The sequence below is a fragment of the Arachis ipaensis genome, chromosome B8 (assembly GCF_059453495.1).
Source record: "Arachis ipaensis isolate K30076 ecotype BB chromosome B8, ASM5945349v1, whole genome shotgun sequence".
Lineage (NCBI taxonomy): Eukaryota > Viridiplantae > Streptophyta > Magnoliopsida > Fabales > Fabaceae > Arachis > Arachis ipaensis.
This window is the reverse complement of record NC_142443.1, coordinates 752,855-775,191: the sequence shown is the minus strand read 5'-3', so window position 1 is coordinate 775,191 and position 22,337 is coordinate 752,855. Positions and strand designations below refer to the sequence as shown.

Here is a 22,337-nt window from a genome sequence, read left to right as displayed (position 1 = left end):
TGGTGGTCCGTACTTCTTGTAACAAGTATCCACCAAGTGTCCTATTTTGTGACAATAAGAGCACAGCTTGGGAGGTCCTCTGCCTCCTCTACTATCCCTTCCTCTTTCAGTTCGTCATCTACCTTTGTAGCCAGCAGCATTTGAGTAGTGTTGGGACCTTTTACCCTCAATAACATCAGATGAACTCATGCGAGCTCTTGCATCGCTGATTTCGGGTGAATGCAACTGTCGTTCTTGTTGAGTGAGAAGGGAAAATGCCTTGTTGACATCAGGTAGTAGTGTCATAAGCATCAACTGCGATCGAACTGTGCTATATTCGTCATTTAGGCCCCTTAACAATTTCACCAATTGTCTTTGTGTTCGATACTTCCTCACAGTTCTGAAGCCGCAAACGCATCCCGAACCACATAAGCATTTTGGAATTGGTAGGAATGTTTCAATCTCTTCCCAAATTATTCTCAGTTTGGTGAAATAAGCAGTGATACTTAGATCTCCCTGCCTAGTGGTATACATTTCCTCTTCTAATTCAGTGACTCTGAATATGTCTCCCTGATGATACCTATGTTCCAATTCGTTCCACATATCACAGGCATTTTCATTCAAAATCACACTCTGAGAGATCTCACTACTCAGTGACAAATTTAGCCAAGCAATCACATATGTATTACATTTTTTCCAAGCCAAAAAAACTCACATCCGATTCATCAAGTTTCGGTAAAGATCCATCAATGAACGCCAATTTATTATTTGATTTTAGTGCTAATCTCATTGCCCTAGCCCAAGAATGGTAATTGGAGGTATTCAAAGTCACATTAACTATGAAATTACCAGGATTCTCACATGGATGCAAGTAGAAGGGGCTTTCTAGATCCAAGATCACACTTCTGCTCCTCATTGTAGATTGATCCATTCTCTTCTGAAATTCTTGAAATTTGAAAAACTGATTCATGAATCTTGTAAATTTCTGAAATTCGCTGGAGGAGAACTCATTCTCCATCGGCATCGTACCTGGACTCGCTATTTGTTCTTCATTCGCCATAGTCGGGAAAAATCGGGAACCCTCATCAACAACTTCTCTTCTCCCTTTCTAATTCAAATTCTCGTCACACTCACAACCTCCACGCTCACCACACCATGATAAAATCTATAGTTGGGAGGAGGTTGCACAAGTGGAAGAAGGTGTGAGAGAAGAATGGTAGAGAGAAGGTATGAAAGTGAATGAAGTTTAGTTGCTGAAGAATAATAAAGAGTCACTTATAAGCGTATTACAATGCAGTATTTATACATTAGACTAATTATGCTCAATTAACTAGGACTAATTCTAACTCACACTAACGAACATCTAACTACAGTAACTTAGTTACTTTTTAACTAACTATTCACTAGCTTACTTCCATAAATATTTAGGCTCGAGCAGCACCTATATAAACTAACACCTATATAAGCTAACAGATGACTACTTCCCCTCTTCAGAACCTTGAAGAGGAATAAAGAATGCAAAGCTAGATATTAACTTAATATATAGTCAGGAATCCACGTACGAAAGAATTGAAAAAGTTTGTTATAATCATTCTAATTTTCTTAAATAATGTTACCATCGGTTAATAAAAAAGATTGAATAAAAGTGTAACGGAATCATTATAGTTTTTGTCAAGTTATAGTTTTTGATGCGTACATATTTTATATACAAATAATAATAATCTTCAAATTAAAGAAATAATACAAGTTGACCTACATGTTTGTTTCTTGCAAGGGGAACACTTGATGATTAAGATTGCAAAAAAAGATAGCTCTAAGTTAATCATATAACTATTTGATTCAGATAAATTAAACACAAGTAAAAGAAGAAAAGAAAAAATATTTAAGAAAATACATAGACAAATTAAACACAAGTAACTAACTCTAATAGATTGTAGAGTAGTTAGTATAGTACATTAGTTTTAATTAAACATAAACACATGCACGAACGCTGGCGATCGGAAGGTGCACGCATGGCTCTCAATGTCTCCCTCCAACGAATTTAGTTTATCGATAAGAATTAAGAATAACAACAACGCAATGAAAGGAACTGTTCTTTTTTTTTTTTTTATGTATTATTGTAGCATTATTCATTGCATGAGGTCACTTCCGTAATCGGATTTTAGAACATATGGTTCATTAATTTTTCGGGTAAGTTTTTCTAATATGTCTACACACACATAACAAAGCTACAAAAGGATGCACATAGTGGTTTTAGAATTAAGAGTCACTCATCTAAAGACGTTTAAAACGTCTTTTTTTAAAGATATTTTTTAGTAATTAAAATTTAATAAATATAATTAATTAAATCGTGTTATTTTTATTAAAATTAATATTATTTTTTATTAAAAAATTACTAAAATACCCTTAATATAGAAAATAACTAAAATACTCCTATTATATATATTAATTTTAAAAATTCTAAATTCTAGTCATTTACTTCTTGCCATCATAGAGTTAAGATTTAGAGTTTTCAAAATTTATATATAGTCATTTACTTCTTGTCATCATAGAGTTAAGATTTAGAGTTTTCAAAATTTATATATATATATATATATATAATAGGAGTATTTTAATTATTTTCTATGATAAGGGTCATTTTCTATAAAAAAATTTAGACCGATTCAAAATTTGATTCACCATCTTTTCGATCAAATTAATTTGTCTAGCCTAATTTTGATAAAAATAACACGATTTAATCGATTATATATACTAAATTTTAATTACTAAAAAATATTTTAAACGTCTTTATCTGAGTGGCTCCCTTTAAAATTACCTTGATAAAAGTTATTATTATTTTAGTAGAATATTTTTTTACGATAATTAATTCTTAAAAGAATATTTATTATGAGGATGAAATGTATTATAAGAATACTTTTAGCCAATATATAATTAAGAACTCTATTTTGGTTTTTATCTTTAATATAAAGAAGAGATGGCATACTTAATTAATTAATTCATCATTTTTGTTCATACTCGCTACAAACTAATCCATAATATAATGCATATTTAAATGAAGGGATAAGAAAACATGTGCTTTAATATATTTGCCTCATAATACTTCTTGGGTAAATGCATGCATTTGGTAATTTCTGTGTTTCACATACTTTATTCTTTTTCATCTCATATTTTCCCCATTTTTTTTTTGTATATCATAAATCAATAGAGAGCATATATATATATATATATATATATATATATATATATATAGAGTCCTGCTAGGGAGCCTGATTTTTGGGTTCACCAAGAATCGAATTCTTGACCTTTTGGATCTAGAACTCTAATACCATGTCATGATACCACTCATTCCAAAAATTTCAGCTGATAGGAAAAGGTAACACTAATAGTTATATCTCTAATATTCTCTAAACTTCTATTGTACACATTGTACAAATATTCTATTGGCTCCTCATACTTTCCTATATATATATATATAAGGCCATAGCTAGCCATGCTTCTTCAACAATAGAAGTAATCAATACAGAACATATCTTACTAATAGTAGAAGCAAGACTAAGCACAAAAACTAGTACAATTACAATTACACTTTTACTATATCTTGTAGTAAGAAAAAATAATGTAAAATAATCAATGAATTGGGTCTACTATGCCATCAATTATATCCTTTTTAGGGTTGAACAGGGAATTAGATTTTTGATCTTGTGTTGGCCCTAATTAGAATAGTCGTCTTTTTCTCTCTCTCTCTGCTTGGAATTTTTTCTTTTTAAGAATAGAAAAGAATAATGTGTGATTATATATATAGGTATAGTTAGTTTCTCCAAACCCAAAAGAAAAGAAGAGAAGAAAAAAAGTACTTGACTTACTTACACAAAGCGCCAATGGCGATGTTGGATGTTGACTTTAAGCTCAGCCTCTCTCTTCCCGGTACTCAAACCGGTGGCACCAAACGCTGCCGCCGCTTTCCGGAGGAGGACACCGTTGATCTTCTTCATCCCAACGAAGAATACAATTTTTCACCAGCATCCAAGTAAGCTTGTTTTAAGTTAGGATAATGTGATAAGAGCTGCATGCGATGAAAAAATATAATTATTGCTAGAGATATAATTATTTATGTTATTTTTTTATCAGTTTAAATTAAAAAAAATGATATTATGGCATAGTATGAACAATCTTTAGTAATTCCTAAAAAAAATAGGTAAATAAAACAAAAAAATAAATAAATTTAAAAAAATTATTATTTAAATATATTAGAAATATAATTATTCATTCTGTATGTTATTATTAATTTAAAATTTTAGGAGAATTAATATCATGATGTCATGTGCAGGGCACAGATTGGGGGGTGGCCGCCGGTGAAGGCAAACAGAAAGTGTGGCGTGAAGGTGGGTGTGGACGGAGCACCATATCTAAGAAAAGTGGATCTTGAAGCGTATGAGAGTTATGAGCAGCTCTTCAAGGCATTGGAGACCATGTTTTGTTGCTCAACCATTATTTGTACGTTTTCCTTTGATTCATTGATGATGATGATTATTGGTATTATTGATGAGAGTAAATGGGTGTTTTTGTATATGTGTAGGTAATGAGAATAAGGTGATGGATAATTATATGCCAACTTATGAGGACAAAGATGGTGATTGGATGTTAGTTGGCGATGTACCTTGGAAGTAATTACTAATTACCACATATCCATGTTTCATTCTTTTCTTTCCTCATTAAATAACTCATTTCTCACCTGCTTTGATTTCTTGTATTTTCTTTTTAGGATGTTTGTTGAATCATGCAAGAGAATAAGACTCATGATAAAGTAGACCCCTTGCCCTTTGGCTCGCTAAGGTTAATTATTTTTGCCAAAGCTAATGAGAGCTTGATTATTATTATTATTATTATTATTATTATTATTATTATTATTATGGGTAAAGTATATTTTTTGTTCTTGAAGTTTGACAAAAGTTTTAAAAATACCCTTAAGTTTTATTTTGTGTCAATTTTGTCCCAAAAATTTTCGATTTGCATCAAATATACTCCTACCGGCTAAATTTTCAAAAAAATTAAGACCAATCTAACAATAAAGCATGAAAATTATACTTGATTTGCTTGTGTTGAGGGTTGTTCTTATAAAATTGTTGTTGAATTGGTCTTAAATTTTTTGAAAAATTAGCTATTAAGAGTATATTTGATGCAAATCGAAAACTTCTATGACAAAATTGAAACAAAATAAAATTTAGGGATATTTTTGAAACTTTTATCAAATTTCAAGAACCAAAATATACTTTATCCTATTATTATTATTATTATTATTATTATTATTATTATTATTATTATATATGCCTCTAATTATATATCTGTGCACATAAAATTGCAGGTATACCGTACTGCTCAACTTAGAAGAATATAATCTAGTTTAGTTAGCTAAATTAGCTATATATATATATATAGTTATATGATAGTAAATATTATGTATGAATCTTGCATCATCGTCGTCATATATAAGATCCAGAGTGTATATTATATACAGACTACATACACTTCCGCTTTGGATTGTTTGTGTATATGTGATGTTTGTTAATTAATGATATGGTTTATGTTATGAACAAATCATAAACTTAGTATTTGTATTCTATTATACATGTTATAGATTACCAACTTTGTTTAAAATTGGGAGAAAAAAATTAATAGCCCTCCTTCCAACAAATTAAAGGAATCAGCATATACTTAAGGTGGTTTACACATGTTAAAGAGAACGAATTTATTAATTAATTCAGTGAGATAATAACTACGTTTCATAATGTGTGCTACATTTTTTGTTGAATGTGTCAATATGTTAATTTATACTTGAAGCCCAATTTAATAAATCGATCATTTTTTGCTGCTATTTCTTTTTTTTTTTTTTCATCTTTGTAGAACTTTGATATAGACCTAAAACGGACCATGAAACAGAGCATTTGGAAGTCTATTAATTATTGGTGCATTAAAAACAAACTTGTTTCTGACCCAAAAAAAACAAACAAAATTCTATTTGGACCAAGGGAAAAATATGATTTGCAGTGGGAAACATTTTTCCACTTCCACATAATTGATCTTTTATAACGAATTTCTTATGGCACAAATATCTAGAAGTGCACGCGGATCGGATCGGATCGGATATGACCAAATGGATCCGATACGACCCGATCCGCACATTTGCGGATTGGATCGGATATCGGATATATCCGCAAAACAGAAAAATATTTTTAAAAGTTTATTTTTATTAAAAAAATATCAATAAAATTCATTTTTCTATTCTTTTAAATATGTTTATTCATAAAATAATATTAAACATGCTTTTTTTAAATAATAAATTAAAATAATACAACATATACTATAATTATTAGTTGAAATAAAATATAAAAAGAATATTTATTTATTTATTTCTTTATTTTTGCGATACGCGGATCGAATATGCGGATACCAACACAAAATTTGCAATCCGATTCGATTAGTGTGCGGATCCGATCCGATCCGATCCGCAATAGATCCATATCCGCAATTTTTGAATCGGATTCGAATAAACACCGCGGATATGCAGATCAGATCCGATCCATGAACACCCCTACAAATATCCCTCGGGTTTGAAAGTTACTTCACATGATGAATTCTTGCTGATGAATGGTTTTGAACTTTGAATGAAGGAGTGTAAAAAACATGACAGTTGATAAATGACAATAATAAATATAAGCACGGAAGAGTGTATACTTTGGTATCATATATGGATATAGTTATGATGGACGGTTATTGTCCAGCTGTACTTATATTAATATAAGTGACATGAATTTGAATGAAAGAATAGTGGATATATTGGTCTATTTTGCATTTTGAATCTTGTATGGTTGAATGTTGATGTTTCTTTTTAGGTAGGAATTAAGGGTTAGAATTGAATTGTACAAGAAAGCAACTACCTGATCATGACAATTGACATAGTTAACTATTATATTAAATTTTATCATTCATTAATACACAACTACTTTACATAAAGAACTGAATTTTTTAAATATATGTTACTTAATTGAGAGTGAATGAAGCTTCTAACTAACTAACTAACAACCATAATAAGTGTTTATTATTTAGCTTGTGCAGTTGTGATTATAAATACATGACCAAAATGAATTGCATTCATCATCATAATCTTCTTATTCAACTGTGTTTGAAAACATGACAGGGGGATCTGCACCAGCACAGCAACAGATGTCGTATTATGATCATGTTCAGAGGCGACACAACGAGAAAGGAATCTTCTATGCTTGGTGTGTTACTTCATCCTTTAGTTTGTGTTACTTCTCAGTTCTTCAATTCCTTCTTTGACATGTGATTCATTTTTGATTGGTTCAGTTTGTTTACCCTGTGTTGCTGCTTCTGCTGCTATGAGAGTTGTGAATGCTGCTTGGAACGTACCTGTTGTTGTTGTCCCTAGCTACCTACTTTCAGATTCATCCTTATTGTAGCTATATTGTGTCAAATCAATTATAAGGAACAACACTCTTTGAATTATTACTTTATTTCTGTTGCTTGCTCACATTCAAATCATAGTTTACCATTGTCTTATATTTGATTCCAAGTTGCTTATTATATTTAATTAACCAAATAAGAGATATAATTATTTTACAATAATTATATACTTACATTTACTCATTCACACTACATCCAGAAATATATATATATATATACATCACAAATGGTTTCTTTTTATGTTATCCATAAAAAAATCATGGTTTTAAAAGTTGAAATAAATAAGCCTTTGTTAGGATGACAAAGAGGAAGTGAATTAAAGGTTCTCTTAATCCTCTAGTCCAACCATGAGTCTAAAAGTTATTAGTCAAAGTCTTCTAAAATAGAGTCTACCACTCGAAAATGTAAATTGTAGGATGCCATTTGATTTAGTTATAATTTGTAATTTATAATATGTATATATAATTTAATCACCTTAAAAATAGTTTGAATTGAATCCACGGAAGATATTATTATCAAGTTAGGCTCTATACATTATCTTCTTTGAGTGCAATTCTTTTTTAAACCATACGTTAACGCAAAATGCTTGTGCACTGAACTATTTTTTTTCTTTTTTTGTATTGACTTTTTCTACAAATTTTTAGATTTGATATCAAAACACAATGCATATAACATAGTTACATAGTGCACGAAAAGAAATGCAATTTTCAGGGAAAATCTTATCCTACATAACAAAAACTTGAAAATTTTCAAATAGTTTTTTTTTTTCAACCTTTAAAAAAAAGAATCATACATAACTAAAAAATGAAATTCTGTATTTAAGAACTCAATTAACCTGGGTATCTACTAAACCTGCAAGAATATGCATTTCATCATTTGATTGCCTACACAGAAATGAACTGTAGCCATAATCCTCAACTATGACAAAAATTTCAGAGGACCTAATTACTAGGGCTTCAGAATCTCATTGTTACACTATAATAACAAGAACAATCCTTTTCTGGCTACATTACTTCAAAACATTCCCTTTTTTTTCCTACATTACTTCAAAACATTCCCCTTTTTTTTTGCTACATTACTTCAAAACATGCCTATGCAACATGCTTGTGATTGTGACCTTGGTGTTCATTCAATGTCAGACAACTTAAGCAAGGATCCCAACAAAAGGTCACCAAATGTATATACAAAAAGATATTAAAGAATATAGACAGGAACACTTGAACTAAACTTGGAGGGAGAATTAGATTAGTCTTGATTGAGAAGGCTTTTGACTAACAAAGCAAGGTGTTTTTCCTTCTGATGTGCACATATCTCTGTTACAGTTAAGGCCTTAAGGGTCCTTTGCTTTGATTTGTAAATTATCTATAACTTCAGAACAGTGTGTCAAGCAATTCAGGTGATGACAAAGCCGCTACACATTTGAACTGCGAGAGAAATTTTCATAATGAAACACCATGCAAGTTACTTACTAGTACATATGATTCATATATATGATGTCCTGAAACAAGGAGATGAAATATAGCCTGTTGTTTCTATTTTCATTTTTAGGATTTTCTGTTTCTATCTATCTATAATGTGAAGGAAAAAGTATAAATAAGAAATGAAAACGAAAGCCAAGAAGGTTTGGCTAGTTTCAATTCCTAATCTTTCATACCTTCTCTTGCTCATACTTGGTGCGGATGGCAGTTAAAGGGCAGTCATTGCTATTCAGCTGTAGATCCCGTAATGCAAGAACTGTGGCTTTCAAGTCTGATGGTTTATAAGAGGCATAGTGTTGAAGAGTTGGATTCTGAAAAGAAAAATGGTGGTCAGATTTTCTTTATGTGAGTAAATTCATAAGGGAAATGGCAGTGACAAACACATACCCATGGATGGCTTGACCGATCTAAAGTCCATCTAGCAAGAAATACAGCAGATGCCGCAATCATAGAAGGACGGAAATTTAAGAAACCATAGTTCATAAGTGTTAGTTCAGCAAGGTAATTTGCCAGGTACTCCAATTCGAAGCTCGGGCTCTGCAATTTTTTAGGCAGGCGATTAGTAATGCACAAATCAAAACAATGTGGCATGTTCTAGACCAAGCAGCCATGTCAAAGTTGAATCTTTCACCTCGTAAGAAGCTTGTGCTGCCCGAAGAAACCTCCTACGAAACCAAGGATGAGTACGGACAATTGAATGAGGTTTCAACATAACATTTTATTTTATTTTAAAAAATATTTTTTAAATGAAAAATATGTTAACAAGTACCTGAGGAAAGTTTTTGTAGTGGGAGCAAATAGTTTATATGATGAGGACTTCAACACTTCAGTCTCCATTTTTCGTACCTGCCATTCAGATTATTTATCAATGCAATAACTCCAGTTATTTTGATAATAAGGCTCCACAACATACATTGAACTCAAGCCACAAAGGATATGGTAGATGGGCTTGATATTCTAAGTTCTCTTGTTGGGATAGGAATGAAATTGCAGTTTACTATTTGAGTGTATATTTTGTATTTTGCCATTAATCACACTAGTTCAAACTTGAAAAAGCAAGGCGTACCTCCTCTTTTGTGTATGTGTTGTCTGTGATGAAGCAGAATTCTTCAATTCGTGGGGCATTAATTTCTTCGTATTTCCTTTAATCATACAAAAACAAGAACATTTTCATATGGGGATGCTTCAAAGATATACCTAGACAAAATATGGACTGCTGAATTGAAAGCCTAATCTTAATGTCAACAAAGTAACAGACACTAAATTTCCTTGAAAGACTAATAACCAACATAGAAACAACAATAATTTATGATACAAGTATACAACGAACATGAATGCATATGTTTGTAGAGGAATGCTAACAGAATCAGAAGGTAAAAGGTCAACTTCGCTGACCCGAATAACTTACGAGGCAATTAGCATGCAGGTTATGCCAAGCAACTGAAGTCGTCGTCTTTCCATGTAAGTTTGAGAGAGAAACCAGTCTATGAGATATACAGTGAGGTAAAGAGTATCTGGGACCAATTTATACTCCTCAGAGACCTGATAACAAAGTTAAATGTGAATTAAAAGCAGCATTCGTATTGCATCGACTAGGAAAATTGAACCAAAGGAAAAACATGAAAGAATAAAAACAAAATAAGTTAATATCTACAAGCATGCAAGAAAGGAATCAGCATCAGTGATTTCACAGACTCTGCTAAGTTCCTATTGTTCAGTGAATACTTGACAGTTTGAACTTCTTAAAGATATTGGAAAGTTATACAAACCTCTACAAGCCAATCAACCAGTATCCCACGCATGCTTTGTGTTATATCTTGCTGTACTGTTTCCATGTAGTTAGGATAAGGCCTTCTTGATAGCTGAAAAATAAATGTTTGACATATTTTATGAAACAGCTGACAAGAAGAATGTTATGGAAAGTTCAAAACTAACAAATTTTACTTCTCAAAAATGAGTTGGAAACCAAATATTAAAGCAATTCTTCAATTGACTAGATGTTGCAACAATCAAACTATCAATTGCAAATTCAAAGCAAAGTTTTTACATTAGGAATGCAAAATAAATTCTAAAAACCTCAACAGGAAAAGGCTGGCAGTAAAAATAAACATGAAGATATTCTTGTAACTTCCAATGCAAGTCATTAGTAGAGACAACAAGATTTCTGTATTGGACAGAAGAAGATTGTTTTATTATAAGTGCAGGGCATTTATTTCACAAACCTCAGCAATACGCAAGTTTTTGTAGATATCAGTCGCATAGAAGCTGCACAATTGGGGATCTTCAAAATCTGCATCAATGTCAGTGATATCTGGTCCCTTTAATACATTTAGAAGTTCATAAACGCCACTCTTCTCGGCTGCAGCCATTTGTACATCTGAGAACAACACACAAAAAGAGTGCATCAACTAACTAAAAAATTATTTCCTTTATGAAGCTCATGAAGAGATTCAATTATCCTTTTATGATTTAAGGTGGAGTATTTAAGCAATGGGCAGACATGTCCAACTCTAAAGTATATTATGATATGCCGGGATCCAACATATTACTATAGCAGTCTTGTTGCCAGAGGGAGGGGGGAGTACCTTTCTTTTGAGAAATCAAAAGAAGAAGTGCATTGTTTGCGTTATTAACTGAGCACGTAGCATCTTCCGGTCTAAGCCCTGAGTGGGGCAAACTCTTCTCTTTAAGTACTTTGGAAACACCACTTGGACCAGCCTTATCCAGCTTGCCTTTCTTAGACTGAGAATAAGTTACAGGGGATATATTAGCATCATAAGTAAGGGAAATGTTAAATTCAAACAGTTGAGGTTTTAACAAGAAATGGTGGATGCATGGCAAGTTAGCAACCTGAATTTTAGGTGCATTCAAACAGCCCTTGCCTTTAGTTTCACAGAAAATGTTAGACACATCCTGAAGAGCAGCCCTCTTTTTACGTGGAAGGCATGCATTATCCGAAACTGCTCTTTTTGGATTGCCTTTTACAAGCTGCTTCTCTTTTTGTTGTGATACCCCCTTTGAAGGAGGCAATTGCCCAGATGCAAGAAATGCAGCAGCTTGAGCTCGAGTCAATCGACGAGGGAGGTCTCCAACGTTCCTGGTTACATTATTTTCTTTCTTCATGACGACAATATTCAGTAGAACAGAGGAAATTATGGACACAAAATCTTGATGTGTGAATCCTGTGACAGAAAAATGAAATTATGAGACAGGAAAGCCAAAAAAAATCTATATATCTGTTTTAGAGATCAGATTTTTAAAGTTGACCAGCAACCTAACATCAAAGGAATACACTTCAATTCATCATAATTTTGCAGTCTCCTGGTCCATCTTTTCAATGCAGAACAGAGTTCATTTTGAATTTGGTATGTTACAATAATGATTTTAAAAAAAACAGCATATCGATGCAATATGGTGAGACTAGTTAACAATTAAGATCAGTGCCTAATTTAAGCTTCCATCATGCTGTTGATTTTGTGTCAATAAAGTAATTAGTTAATATAAGAACTCTCTTATATTTTGAAATACAAATCCTCTCATCAAACTAAGATTAACATAAAAAATGAAAAAAAAAAATTAAAAAGAAGAAAAAGGGGCAAAACTTTAAGTTAGATATAGAATGACTAATACAAATGCAGAAGAAGTGCACATTACAAAAATAGAATGAACTAGGTCAATATAGAGTGCAAATTACATTTGTAAAGTGTTGGAGCAGAAGAAAAAGAAACCCCAAATCAATTTTAGAGTGACAACCAACTTTCCTCTGCAATTGCAAAAGCATACATTCCAGAAAACATACACACATTGTAAGAAGAGAAACAACTATGTTTATATACAAATGTAATCTTATTTTTCAGCATCACAGGTTCTACAGCTTCAGATTAGTAGTTTTCTTCACTTGATGGGAAAAATTGCAGTCAAAAATTGAGAAGAAAAAGAAATGAAAAGAAAAGAAATCAAGACTCAGACTTTACTTTTTCCCTTCTCTTACTGAGGCATTTTATCATACACCCATCAGACATAAAGAACTAAACATCAAAACCCAAATCAGCATTGAAGCAACATTACCACCTTCCCAAACCCAGTCACCCAGAAACACAAACATGTTCAAGAACGTAACATTTCTTGAAAGACAAAGACAATGGATTTGTATGCATGAAGAAGGACCTGATTGGGTGTCTATAGTGCAAGCTCCACCACCTCCATTGAAGAGAGAGAGAAAGCTCAGAAAAAGTCAGAAACCACAAACAAGAAGAGCGTCCTTGCAATGTTTGTTGGGGAACAAGCGTGAGAGCGGGATGTGGGTTGGGTTTAAAAATCTTTATGGAAGACATGGACGAGGATAAAAAAAATTAATATAGTTTTCTGAAATAAATAATAATTCTGTGGAGTATATAGTAGTATATGCTAATACCAATTATTTAATAAGACTTTAGTGGACTATTCAATTTTTGTTTGACCCAAAAAAGTTAAAAGCCAATTGAGTGATGGTGAAGAAAAACATCATATGACCATTTCCTTTTTGTCCATTTATGTATGCCATGTTATCTTTTATCTAAAGTTTTATTTAGTATTTTATTATTTAATCAATTTAAGAATATCTTTAGTAATAATTCTTAAAGCATTTCTTAGTAAGAATATATCTTTTCACAAAAATACTATTCATACGCCAATATAACTACTAAAATCAGCTAACAATAAATTTATGTATAAATATAAGTATAATTTAATTTATTTTTAATATTAATTTTGATATACACTTAACATAGTCGATCTTTTTAATTACATCTCTCGTCATATTTTCAACTCAGTTTATCAATTGAAATAAACTAATTACTTAGTAAGATTAGTGACTAAATTAGTCCAAATACACTGTATTATATGTATTAAACTGTACACTATGCGATATTTTTTAAGTTAATGATTTCGGATATTTTGTTTCATATTTAAAAAACAAAAACTTATGTAGTTTATAAGATTGTTATTATTATTATTAGTAGTAATATTATGTAATAGGTCAGTTAAGATTACGAAATTATTAGCATCTATTCTTAATATATAAAAATAGATGCATAAGTTTATCTATATTATTTTTAAGATTTTTTTTTTTTACTAATGTCATGTCAATAATATCATTTATTTTGGCAAAATTTTAGAATCAACCACTCAATTTTTGCCAAATCATCTATTATTTCTAAATCAGCAATATATATATATATATACAAAAAACAATACAATAATTACCAACGACAATAATTATAAATTAATAGTGTCTAACCAAATTTGTAACTTACAAATACATTAAATTCATATCCTTATATTTATTATATCTTACCGTTGTAAACAATACAATAAATTTATACCTCTAATAATTAATTTACTAATTTCTATAAACAACTCATTCAATGTAATAAACATCCATATTACAAATGTTATAATAATATTATTAATCATAATAAATTTTACGTTACAAACATTCAAATTTCATACTATTTGAACTACTTATATAAGTCTCTTGTCACTATTCCTTCAAATAACATCAAATTTAGCTCAAAAAATCTATTTCCGGACTATACAACATCTCAAACTCACTAAATGGAGATAACTATGTTATATGTGAAAAGTGTAAGAAGAAAGCATATGAAAAAGAGATAACTACATTTGTGGTATACGTAATCAAACACTACAATATCTAACAATAAGGTAACTTTATATACTTTTCATAATCCTATCTATCAAATTACTAACCAAATACTTATTTTAGGTTCAAAATTCAATTAAAAGTTTCAAATAAAAGTGATACAACAACTTTTGTACTATTTGATAGCAAATAAAAAAAAAATTGGGTACAACTGCTCAAACCTAATGACACTCCAGAAAGTAATGATATTGAATTACTACTCCAATTGAAAATTTTGTGTAACTTCACTCATATTTAAAGTCAATGTAAATGATTTTAATCTTAAAGAAGTTCTCTACAATACATTATTACCAAGACATTTGTTCCCACCAAAAGCACAAGCACTGAACCTAACACCCTTTACAACAAATAAAACAGGTAATACTAAAAAAAATTACTTATTTTAGTTATTTTAAACATTATTTTTATTTTTAATTTAAATTATTCATTGATTATAAGAACCAATTTCACCAACACTAATATTCTCAGACGAATATCACATACCCATCAAAAGATTAAGGTGAAAAAAACCATACAAATTAAAGACATATCTTCGAAAGAAGAACATACTTACAAATATGGAACAAACAACATAATATAAAGTGCATATAACTCAATAATTCATAAAGAACATGTGTATTTATAAGAACTTACACAAAAAGAAGAAAATAACAAGTCTAACAACAACCAATAAAACAAAGAGAGGACGAGTACCATAGAAGAAGATTAAATTTATCAACTAAAATAAATACAAAAATCAAACCACTAAATAAAAATGTCATTTTATACATACAACTCTAACATCTAAATTTTTTGTATTATAAATTATTTTAAATAAAATATTTTTTAGATTTAACTTTAATTTACATATTTAATTTAATTATATACAAAATATAATAATTTTTAATATTTATTATATACTATCATTAATTTATTGCTCCGCGTATCGCGCAGGTTTCATTCTAATTGATTAAAAGGGAAGAACGGTAAAATGCGTAGTTGTTTATGTGATGTGTGGTGGATTCTCAAAAAGTTGAAAATTTGAACCACGTGTTAGCTGGCACTTACACTTTTTTAGTTTTTTAGGTTACTGGCCTTTGCTTTTTTCAATAGTTCTATTCTTCTCCCTTCTCTCTTCTCTCTTGTCTTCTACACTTCTAACTTCTAAGCAATATTATTATTAATTTATTGTGCATTTTGAATTTGGGTTTTCTAGTAATTTTTTGAGCTATAATATGTACATTTTCCGATAATAGCTAGTTCAATACTGCGGTAATCAAAGTTGATTTTAAGTATTTTAACATTTATTGTTTTTAACGATTTTTTTAAGTTTATCTGTATACTGAATAAATTAAATACTAAAACATTGCAATTTAATATATTTATTTTAACAACGTATATGTATGTATTGCTGTAATTTGAATATAGTTTATGAGAAAATAATATTATCAGTTAGAAACTTAGAATTTATGGATCATTTTTTGTTAAGTGAATCTAGCTAAGAGGAAAAACAAAACGTATAATCTTTTTGATATACAACAAAACGTTAACACTAATCTGACTTAACTCGAGTCTTAAGTCATAATAATTGCAACTAATTGTTTCTAAACGGATAAAAATTGACTTACTCAAGTTTTTTTTTTTTTTTTTAGGATAATTTCGATACTTATCCACTTATCCTTTTTCAAAAAAATAAATAAACAACTACAAGAAAGCTAAATATATTTCAATATTGTTGTAAAACAAGAGAGTTTTAGATTAACTGTGATGATTTCAATCTTTAAAACAGAATGATATTAAAACACTTTTTGATACATTGCCATCATTAATTCACTAAACACCTACCTACAATTGAATCTCATATTATATTTTATAAAAAATATTATTTATATATACTAAAATCAATCATCACTATATCTTTATGTATAAATACATATATAATTTAATTTATTTTTAATATATATTTTATATTACAATATATATTTTTTATTAGTAGTTGATTTTAATATACACTATAGTTGATATTTTATAAATACAATTAGAAAAAGATAAATAATATAATCGAGTTTTTAATTTTTTTTTTTTTTTGGTAGATAATTGAGCCATTCATTATATATTCATTGATGTATGAAAGAATACTTGCTATTATTATTCAATGAAAATTAATTTTGATGTCTTGGTATTTTATCCCCAAAAGGTTGTATTATTCACATAGAAACGAAAAGAATGAGTATTCAATATAATCAATTTTAGCAGTAGTATGTTTAAGTTTTTTTCATAAATATTTAAGTTTACTAAGTTAGTAATTCAATTTATTAATAATATATAAATAACATTTGATATTATAAAATATAAAATAATTAAATATTTCGTTTGAGTGAAAATAAAATAAAAAAGTTTAAATCTTAATCTTACCTTTATCCTATCAATTGCTACTTCCATTACTACAACAATATAAACTATTTTTTAGGATTATTATGTGTCAAAAAAAATAAAATTCGTCAAAAAAATAAATTTTGACATTATTTTAATTATAAAAATATGTTAATAAAATTTTTGTGAAAAATAATATTTTTAACATATAAGTAATTGTAAAAAAAAGTTTAAATTTTATTTTGATAAATATTAGCCGTAAAAAATAATTTATTAGAAAAATTTGAGAATATATTTTTTGTAATATTTATTAACCGTTAAAAATATTATTTATTTTGATACTTATTGACCATAAAAAATTCTCAACAAAAATTTTTAACAAATAATGAGATGAGATTTTGAAACTGAAAAATAATCTGAGATTTTGAAGATGAAGAATGAGTAGTATGATTCTAAACTGAGAGTGATGCCAAAATTGACGGAACTCAACGAAGAAAAGGAATAATAAAGTAAATTGAAAACAAATGAGTGTCAAGATTGAGGAGTAATCTTCTACAATTAAATTATTCATAAAAAAATATAAAAAATTTGACATTTATGATATTTGTCAAAAATATATATTAATTTTTATATTTAACTATGACTGTTAAAAAAATTATGTTAAAATAACTCTCTTTTTTTGTAGTGTATTTCTTTATAAAAATGCTTGACAATAATAATTATTTGCGGTGGACTGACATATATTTATGCAAATTTCTTATTACAATAATTAGCGATTTTTCCAACAATTAACCACTAACATGTATTTGTGAAAAAAAAATCATCTCTTTAAAAAGTCTACTAATAATGTTTCGTCTGCAAAGATAAGTTTTTGTATTAACTAAAAGAAGCTAAATTGTTAATACGAAATGCAAGTGAAATGTTTGTCTATCAAAATTCAAATTTTGTATTGATGCTATTAACTCATTCTGCTCAAAGAAAGCGACTAGGCAGATGAATGTAGATATACATTAAAGAATAGAAAAACAAACATATGTGGTTCATATATTTGAAATTTTTCAACTTATTAATTAGTATATTACATTATTGAATACGATGAAGCTCGTTAATATTATTAGCACGTGAGTTACCAGCTTTACCAACCTGGAACCACACCCCACATGAAGGGCAACCACACCTTCCTCTTAAGTCATTGCCCTTAAATATTATATAGTAGTGTGTAGACTTAGACTAACATAAATTTATCTATACTCAAAATTTAAAGTATGCCTTAGAGATCCATAAACTTAAAATAGAGTGCTTTATTTTATGGATGAGAAAGTAAGTCATATCAAATCAAATCAAATTATCTAAAATGAGAGGGAGATTTGACAAGTGTATGTGTATAAAAGTCATAGATCCATAATTCTCTCGGTAAATCGTTTTTGATAGGTGGCATTGCAAGTTAAATAAACCAAGAGCGGGCAACTCATTAATGCAGAGAAAGGTCAATGCTTCTAAGTTCTAACTAACATTATATGCTTTTGGAAATTACTTTTTTAATTTTAAAGTATAAGTAAATTCTTTTTGCTTTGGTTTGAAAAGTGTATATTATGCAATGTTTATATAGTCCCCAATGTTTGGGTAAATCCTATTTGTGTCCCTAACATTTAAATCGTTCTATTTGTATTCCTAACATTTGTAAAAGTGATTCAATGTTATCCTGCCGTCAATTACACATCATGAGTGCTTTAGTTTGAGTTTTAAAAATCTCTTCTTGAAGTTAAAATACAAATGTTTGGGATAGAATCGATGATCTACTCTAAAAAATAACTCATCAAATGTTGAAACTAATTCCTACAACATTTACATAATTCACTTTTTTAGGGGCATAATTTAATCTAAACACAAATAATGGGTATAATATTAAAATTGAACATATCCAAGTAAGTCCTAATTGAGAATGAATACATCCAAATGAGAATAATTGAAAAATATAATCTGATTTGTTAGTATAATTGATAGTAGGATAACATTGAATCACTTTTATAAACGTTAAGGATACAAATAGAACGATTTAAACGTTAGGAATACAAATAGGACTTATCCCAAACATTGGAACAAAAACAATACTTTACTCTATATTTTAAGCAATCTCACTACTTTTCAAACAGTATTCAGTATTAAGTATCAACCATCAAGTATCGGTGTATAACTAAGAAGATTTGTGTTCTCTCAAACAAAAAATAAAACTAAAAAATATTTAAGTACTTTTTGCTATGATTATATTTTGACTGTATTGAATGATCAATGTGTACACAGTATTTTGTTTTAAAAGGACTTAGGTTAAATAATGTATTGAATAGCTATACTATCCATCATATTATAAACATTTTAGATCAGATTCACCTCAAACTATAATTATTTTCAGTGACCAAATTATACAACATCAACGATGACATTATTGATTATAAAATTAAAGCAAAAAGAATGAGAATGAGCAACATAAATTTTAAAAAATATTTGGTGAACATTGGATTATGACATCGATTATTATTATTATTGCCACGAGTTATAACTCAAATGGTATAATCTATTCATATTCACCTAAGAGGTTGTGGGCCCTCTATCTTTGATTAAAAAAAACGATTATTATTATTATTGGGAGACATTGAAAAGGTCATCTAGCAGGTACTACCGGTGGGAGTGAAGTGACAAATGGAAGACTGTGTTTAATAAAATTGTGAGTGATATGTGTACGTATGAGTAATTTGTGTTAATTTATATGTGAGAAATTTTTGTATGACTTGTTTGGTGAGAGTTTGAGATGTATTTGATGTGGATGATAAAAATTTTAATTAGTAGTTAATAGTTGGAGATTGAATACAATTCAAAGACACTTACTTCTCTGTTTGGAGGAAATTTGTAGGAATGATTTGAACAAAATTGATTAAATTTTTCGTGGTGGTAATTACATCATTTGTATATTATGGACTAAAATTTTTCTGACGGAAAAAAAAATTACAATAGTGATGACTGATGATGATGAAGAAGATGAACAAGACAAAAAAAAGAAAAAAAAAAAAAAGAATAAGAAGAAAAAGATTAGGTAAATATAATAGAATTTTATTAGACTAGTTATAAAAATACTTGGTCATTCAACATTTCTAAAAGTAATGCTAAGGAGATAATAATACACAATTATTATATTTTATTTAATATCTATAATTTATATATGTAACATCTATGGCATAGACTTCCCATACTCAATTAAGAGGTTGCGGGTTGAGTCTCTTATCTTTCCAAATTTTTGCCAATGAGTTATAGTTCAAATGACATAGTCTCTCTATACTCAATTAAGAGGTTGCGGGTTCGAGTTTCCTATCTTTGGTAAAAAAAAAAAAACATCTATAATTATATTACATATAAATTTATTTATTTATTTTAGCAATAATTATAAAAATATAAAATAAAAAACAAATACATTAAAAAAATAAAAAAAAGTTTATACCTCCCTATGATTTCAAACTATGACTCCCAAACATTATACTTAAATAAAGGATAAATTGTTAAAATAATAAATTATTGATTAACATAATTTCAAAAAATACGAACGATAAAAATATTATTTTTTATAGACGAACAAAATTGCCAATGAGTTATAGCTCAAATGACATAGTCTCCTTATACTCAATTAAGAGGTTGCGGGTTCGAGTCTCCTATTTTTAATAAAAAAATTCAAAATTTGGTCGTAACATTTAGATAATTATTTAGAATGTGCTTAAAAAAAAAAAAAAGCAAAATTTGAAGATTCAAATTTTGTATTTTTCTAAAAAAGGTCATTCACCAAAAAATAAAAAATTCATTGTTAAAAAGGTAACACATCTTAAAAATAAAACAACTTTATTTTTCTAATAATATTTGTAAAAAAATTACATCAAAATTCGATTTAAAAAACACATTTTGATAAGATATATATTTCTATGGTATTTTTAGATGTTTTCAAGAGTTATTTGTCATTAGATCATGATAAACATTTCCAGCAATAAAAATTTTCAATACCAATAAATAAATAAATAAAAGAATTAAATGAATAATTGAGTGGTTGTAAGTTGTATCCAGAGATCCAAAATTTTGAGATGAAAAGTTGCTGTGGGTCTAGTCCGTTACCACTTACCAGCAACCAACGGCTCTCTCCAAACAAAAAGCCCACTAAAATCCCAAACCAACCTTTGCCTAAATCTCAAACCAGAAACTCCCAGGGTTTGTCCGGTCATTTTACACCCCTTCACTAAATGCCTTCGTCGCCGCTTAAAGGCCACCGTTGCGAGGCCCATTCCCGAAGCTGCATTTCAAACTCAAAAGAAGAGAAGAATGAGTGGGGCTTCGTTTAAGTACTTTTTGCTATGATTATATTTTGACTGTATTGAGTGATCAATAATGTGTACACAATATTTTGTTTTAAAAGGACTTGCTTAAATTTTTTTCATTAAAGTAGCAATACTATCATCATGTTATAAACATTTTAGGTTCACCTCAAACTATAATTTTTTTTTGTGACCAAATTATACAACATCAATAATGACATTATTGATTATAAAATTAAAGCAAAAAGAATGAGAATGAGCAACATAAAATTTAAAAAGTATTTGGTGAAAATTGGAGGATGGCAACGATTATTATTAGGAGACATTAAAAAGGTCATCTAGCGGGTACTACCGGTGGGAGTGAAGTGGCAAATGAAAGACTGTGTTTAATAAAATTATAAGTGATATGTGTATGAGTAGTTTGTGTTAATTTATATGTGAGAAATTTTTGTATGACTTGTTTGGTGAGAGCTTGAGATGTATTTGGTGTGGATGATAAAAATTTTAATTTGTATTAGTAGTTGGAGATTGGATACAATTCAAAGACACTTCTCTGTTTGGAGGAAATTTGTAGGAATGATTTAAACAAAATTGATTAAATTTTTTGTGGTGGTAATTACATCATTTTTATATTGTCTATCAAAATTTTTGTATTTTTATTCTGTTAAATATATATGGAAAAAAATGAAGAAAATAAGATGATAGTGGTGATGATAATGATGAAGAGGAGAGAAGAAGACAAAAAAAAAAAAAAGGGGTTGAGAAGAAAAAAAAATTGTATAAATATAAAATAATTTTATTGGATTGATTATAAAAATAATGCTAAGGATATATATATATAATTATGTGTTTATTATATATAAATTTACTTATTTATTTTATCAATAATTATAAAAATACAAAATAAAAAAACAAATGTATTGGAAAAAAAAGTAAAAAAAAAAAATTATATCTCTCCATGGTTCCAAACTATGACCCCAAACATGATTATTTATTTAT

At 28.9% G+C, this 22,337-nt stretch overlaps 2 protein-coding genes and 1 long non-coding RNA gene across 3 annotated transcripts; 2 read left to right on the top strand and 1 right to left on the bottom strand.

The window, feature by feature from the left end:
- Positions 1 to 3,479: 3,479 nt before the first annotated feature.
- On the top strand, positions 3,480 to 5,633 carry LOC107612194 (auxin-responsive protein IAA1-like). The gene is made up of 5 exons (XM_088497658.1): positions 3,480 to 4,006; positions 4,307 to 4,473; positions 4,556 to 4,643; positions 4,742 to 4,812; positions 5,342 to 5,633. The coding sequence occupies exons 1-4, from the start codon at positions 3,858 to 3,860 to the stop codon at positions 4,785 to 4,787; spliced, it is 450 nt and encodes a 149-aa protein (XP_088353784.1). The 5' UTR covers positions 3,480 to 3,857; the 3' UTR covers positions 4,788 to 4,812; positions 5,342 to 5,633.
- Positions 5,634 to 7,134: 1,501 nt separating this feature from the next.
- Positions 7,135 to 7,511, top strand: LOC148546962 (uncharacterized). The gene is made up of 2 exons (XR_015896932.1): positions 7,135 to 7,259; positions 7,345 to 7,511. It is a non-coding gene; the product is annotated as an uncharacterized LOC148546962 (long non-coding RNA).
- Positions 7,512 to 8,296: 785 nt separating this feature from the next.
- LOC107614211 (cyclin-A2-4) lies at positions 8,297 to 13,318 on the bottom strand. The gene is made up of 12 exons (XM_016316441.3): positions 13,107 to 13,318; positions 11,790 to 12,121; positions 11,525 to 11,681; positions 11,162 to 11,316; positions 10,709 to 10,801; positions 10,348 to 10,481; positions 10,006 to 10,081; positions 9,709 to 9,785; positions 9,571 to 9,604; positions 9,327 to 9,476; positions 9,116 to 9,250; positions 8,297 to 8,885 (listed from the first exon to the last, which is right to left on the bottom strand). The coding sequence occupies exons 2-12, from the start codon at positions 12,060 to 12,062 to the stop codon at positions 8,832 to 8,834; spliced, it is 1,338 nt and encodes a 445-aa protein (XP_016171927.1). The 5' UTR covers positions 12,063 to 12,121; positions 13,107 to 13,318; the 3' UTR covers positions 8,297 to 8,831.
- Between the last annotated feature and the right edge of the window lie 9,019 nt (positions 13,319 to 22,337).

Excerpts from the sequence above, each read along its gene's own strand:
- LOC107612194 (XM_088497658.1), top strand. The coding sequence starts at position 3,858 with ATGGCGATGTTGGATGTTGACTTTAAGCTCAGCCTCTCTCTTCCCGGT. Across the intron at positions 4,007-4,306 it reads AATTTTTCACCAGCATCCAA|GGCACAGATTGGGGGGTGGC; the intron begins GTAAGCTTGTTT and ends TGTCATGTGCAG. Across the intron at positions 4,644-4,741 it reads GTTGGCGATGTACCTTGGAA|GATGTTTGTTGAATCATGCA; the intron begins GTAATTACTAAT and ends TTTTCTTTTTAG.
- LOC107614211 (XM_016316441.3), bottom strand. The coding sequence starts at position 12,062 with ATGAAGAAAGAAAATAATGTAACCAGGAACGTTGGAGACCTCCCTCGT. Across the intron at positions 10,482-10,708 it reads TGGTTGATTGGCTTGTAGAG|GTCTCTGAGGAGTATAAATT; the intron begins GTTTGTATAACT and ends CTTTGTTATCAG. Across the intron at positions 9,786-10,005 it reads ACACATACACAAAAGAGGAG|GTACGAAAAATGGAGACTGA; the intron begins GTACGCCTTGCT and ends TCTGAATGGCAG.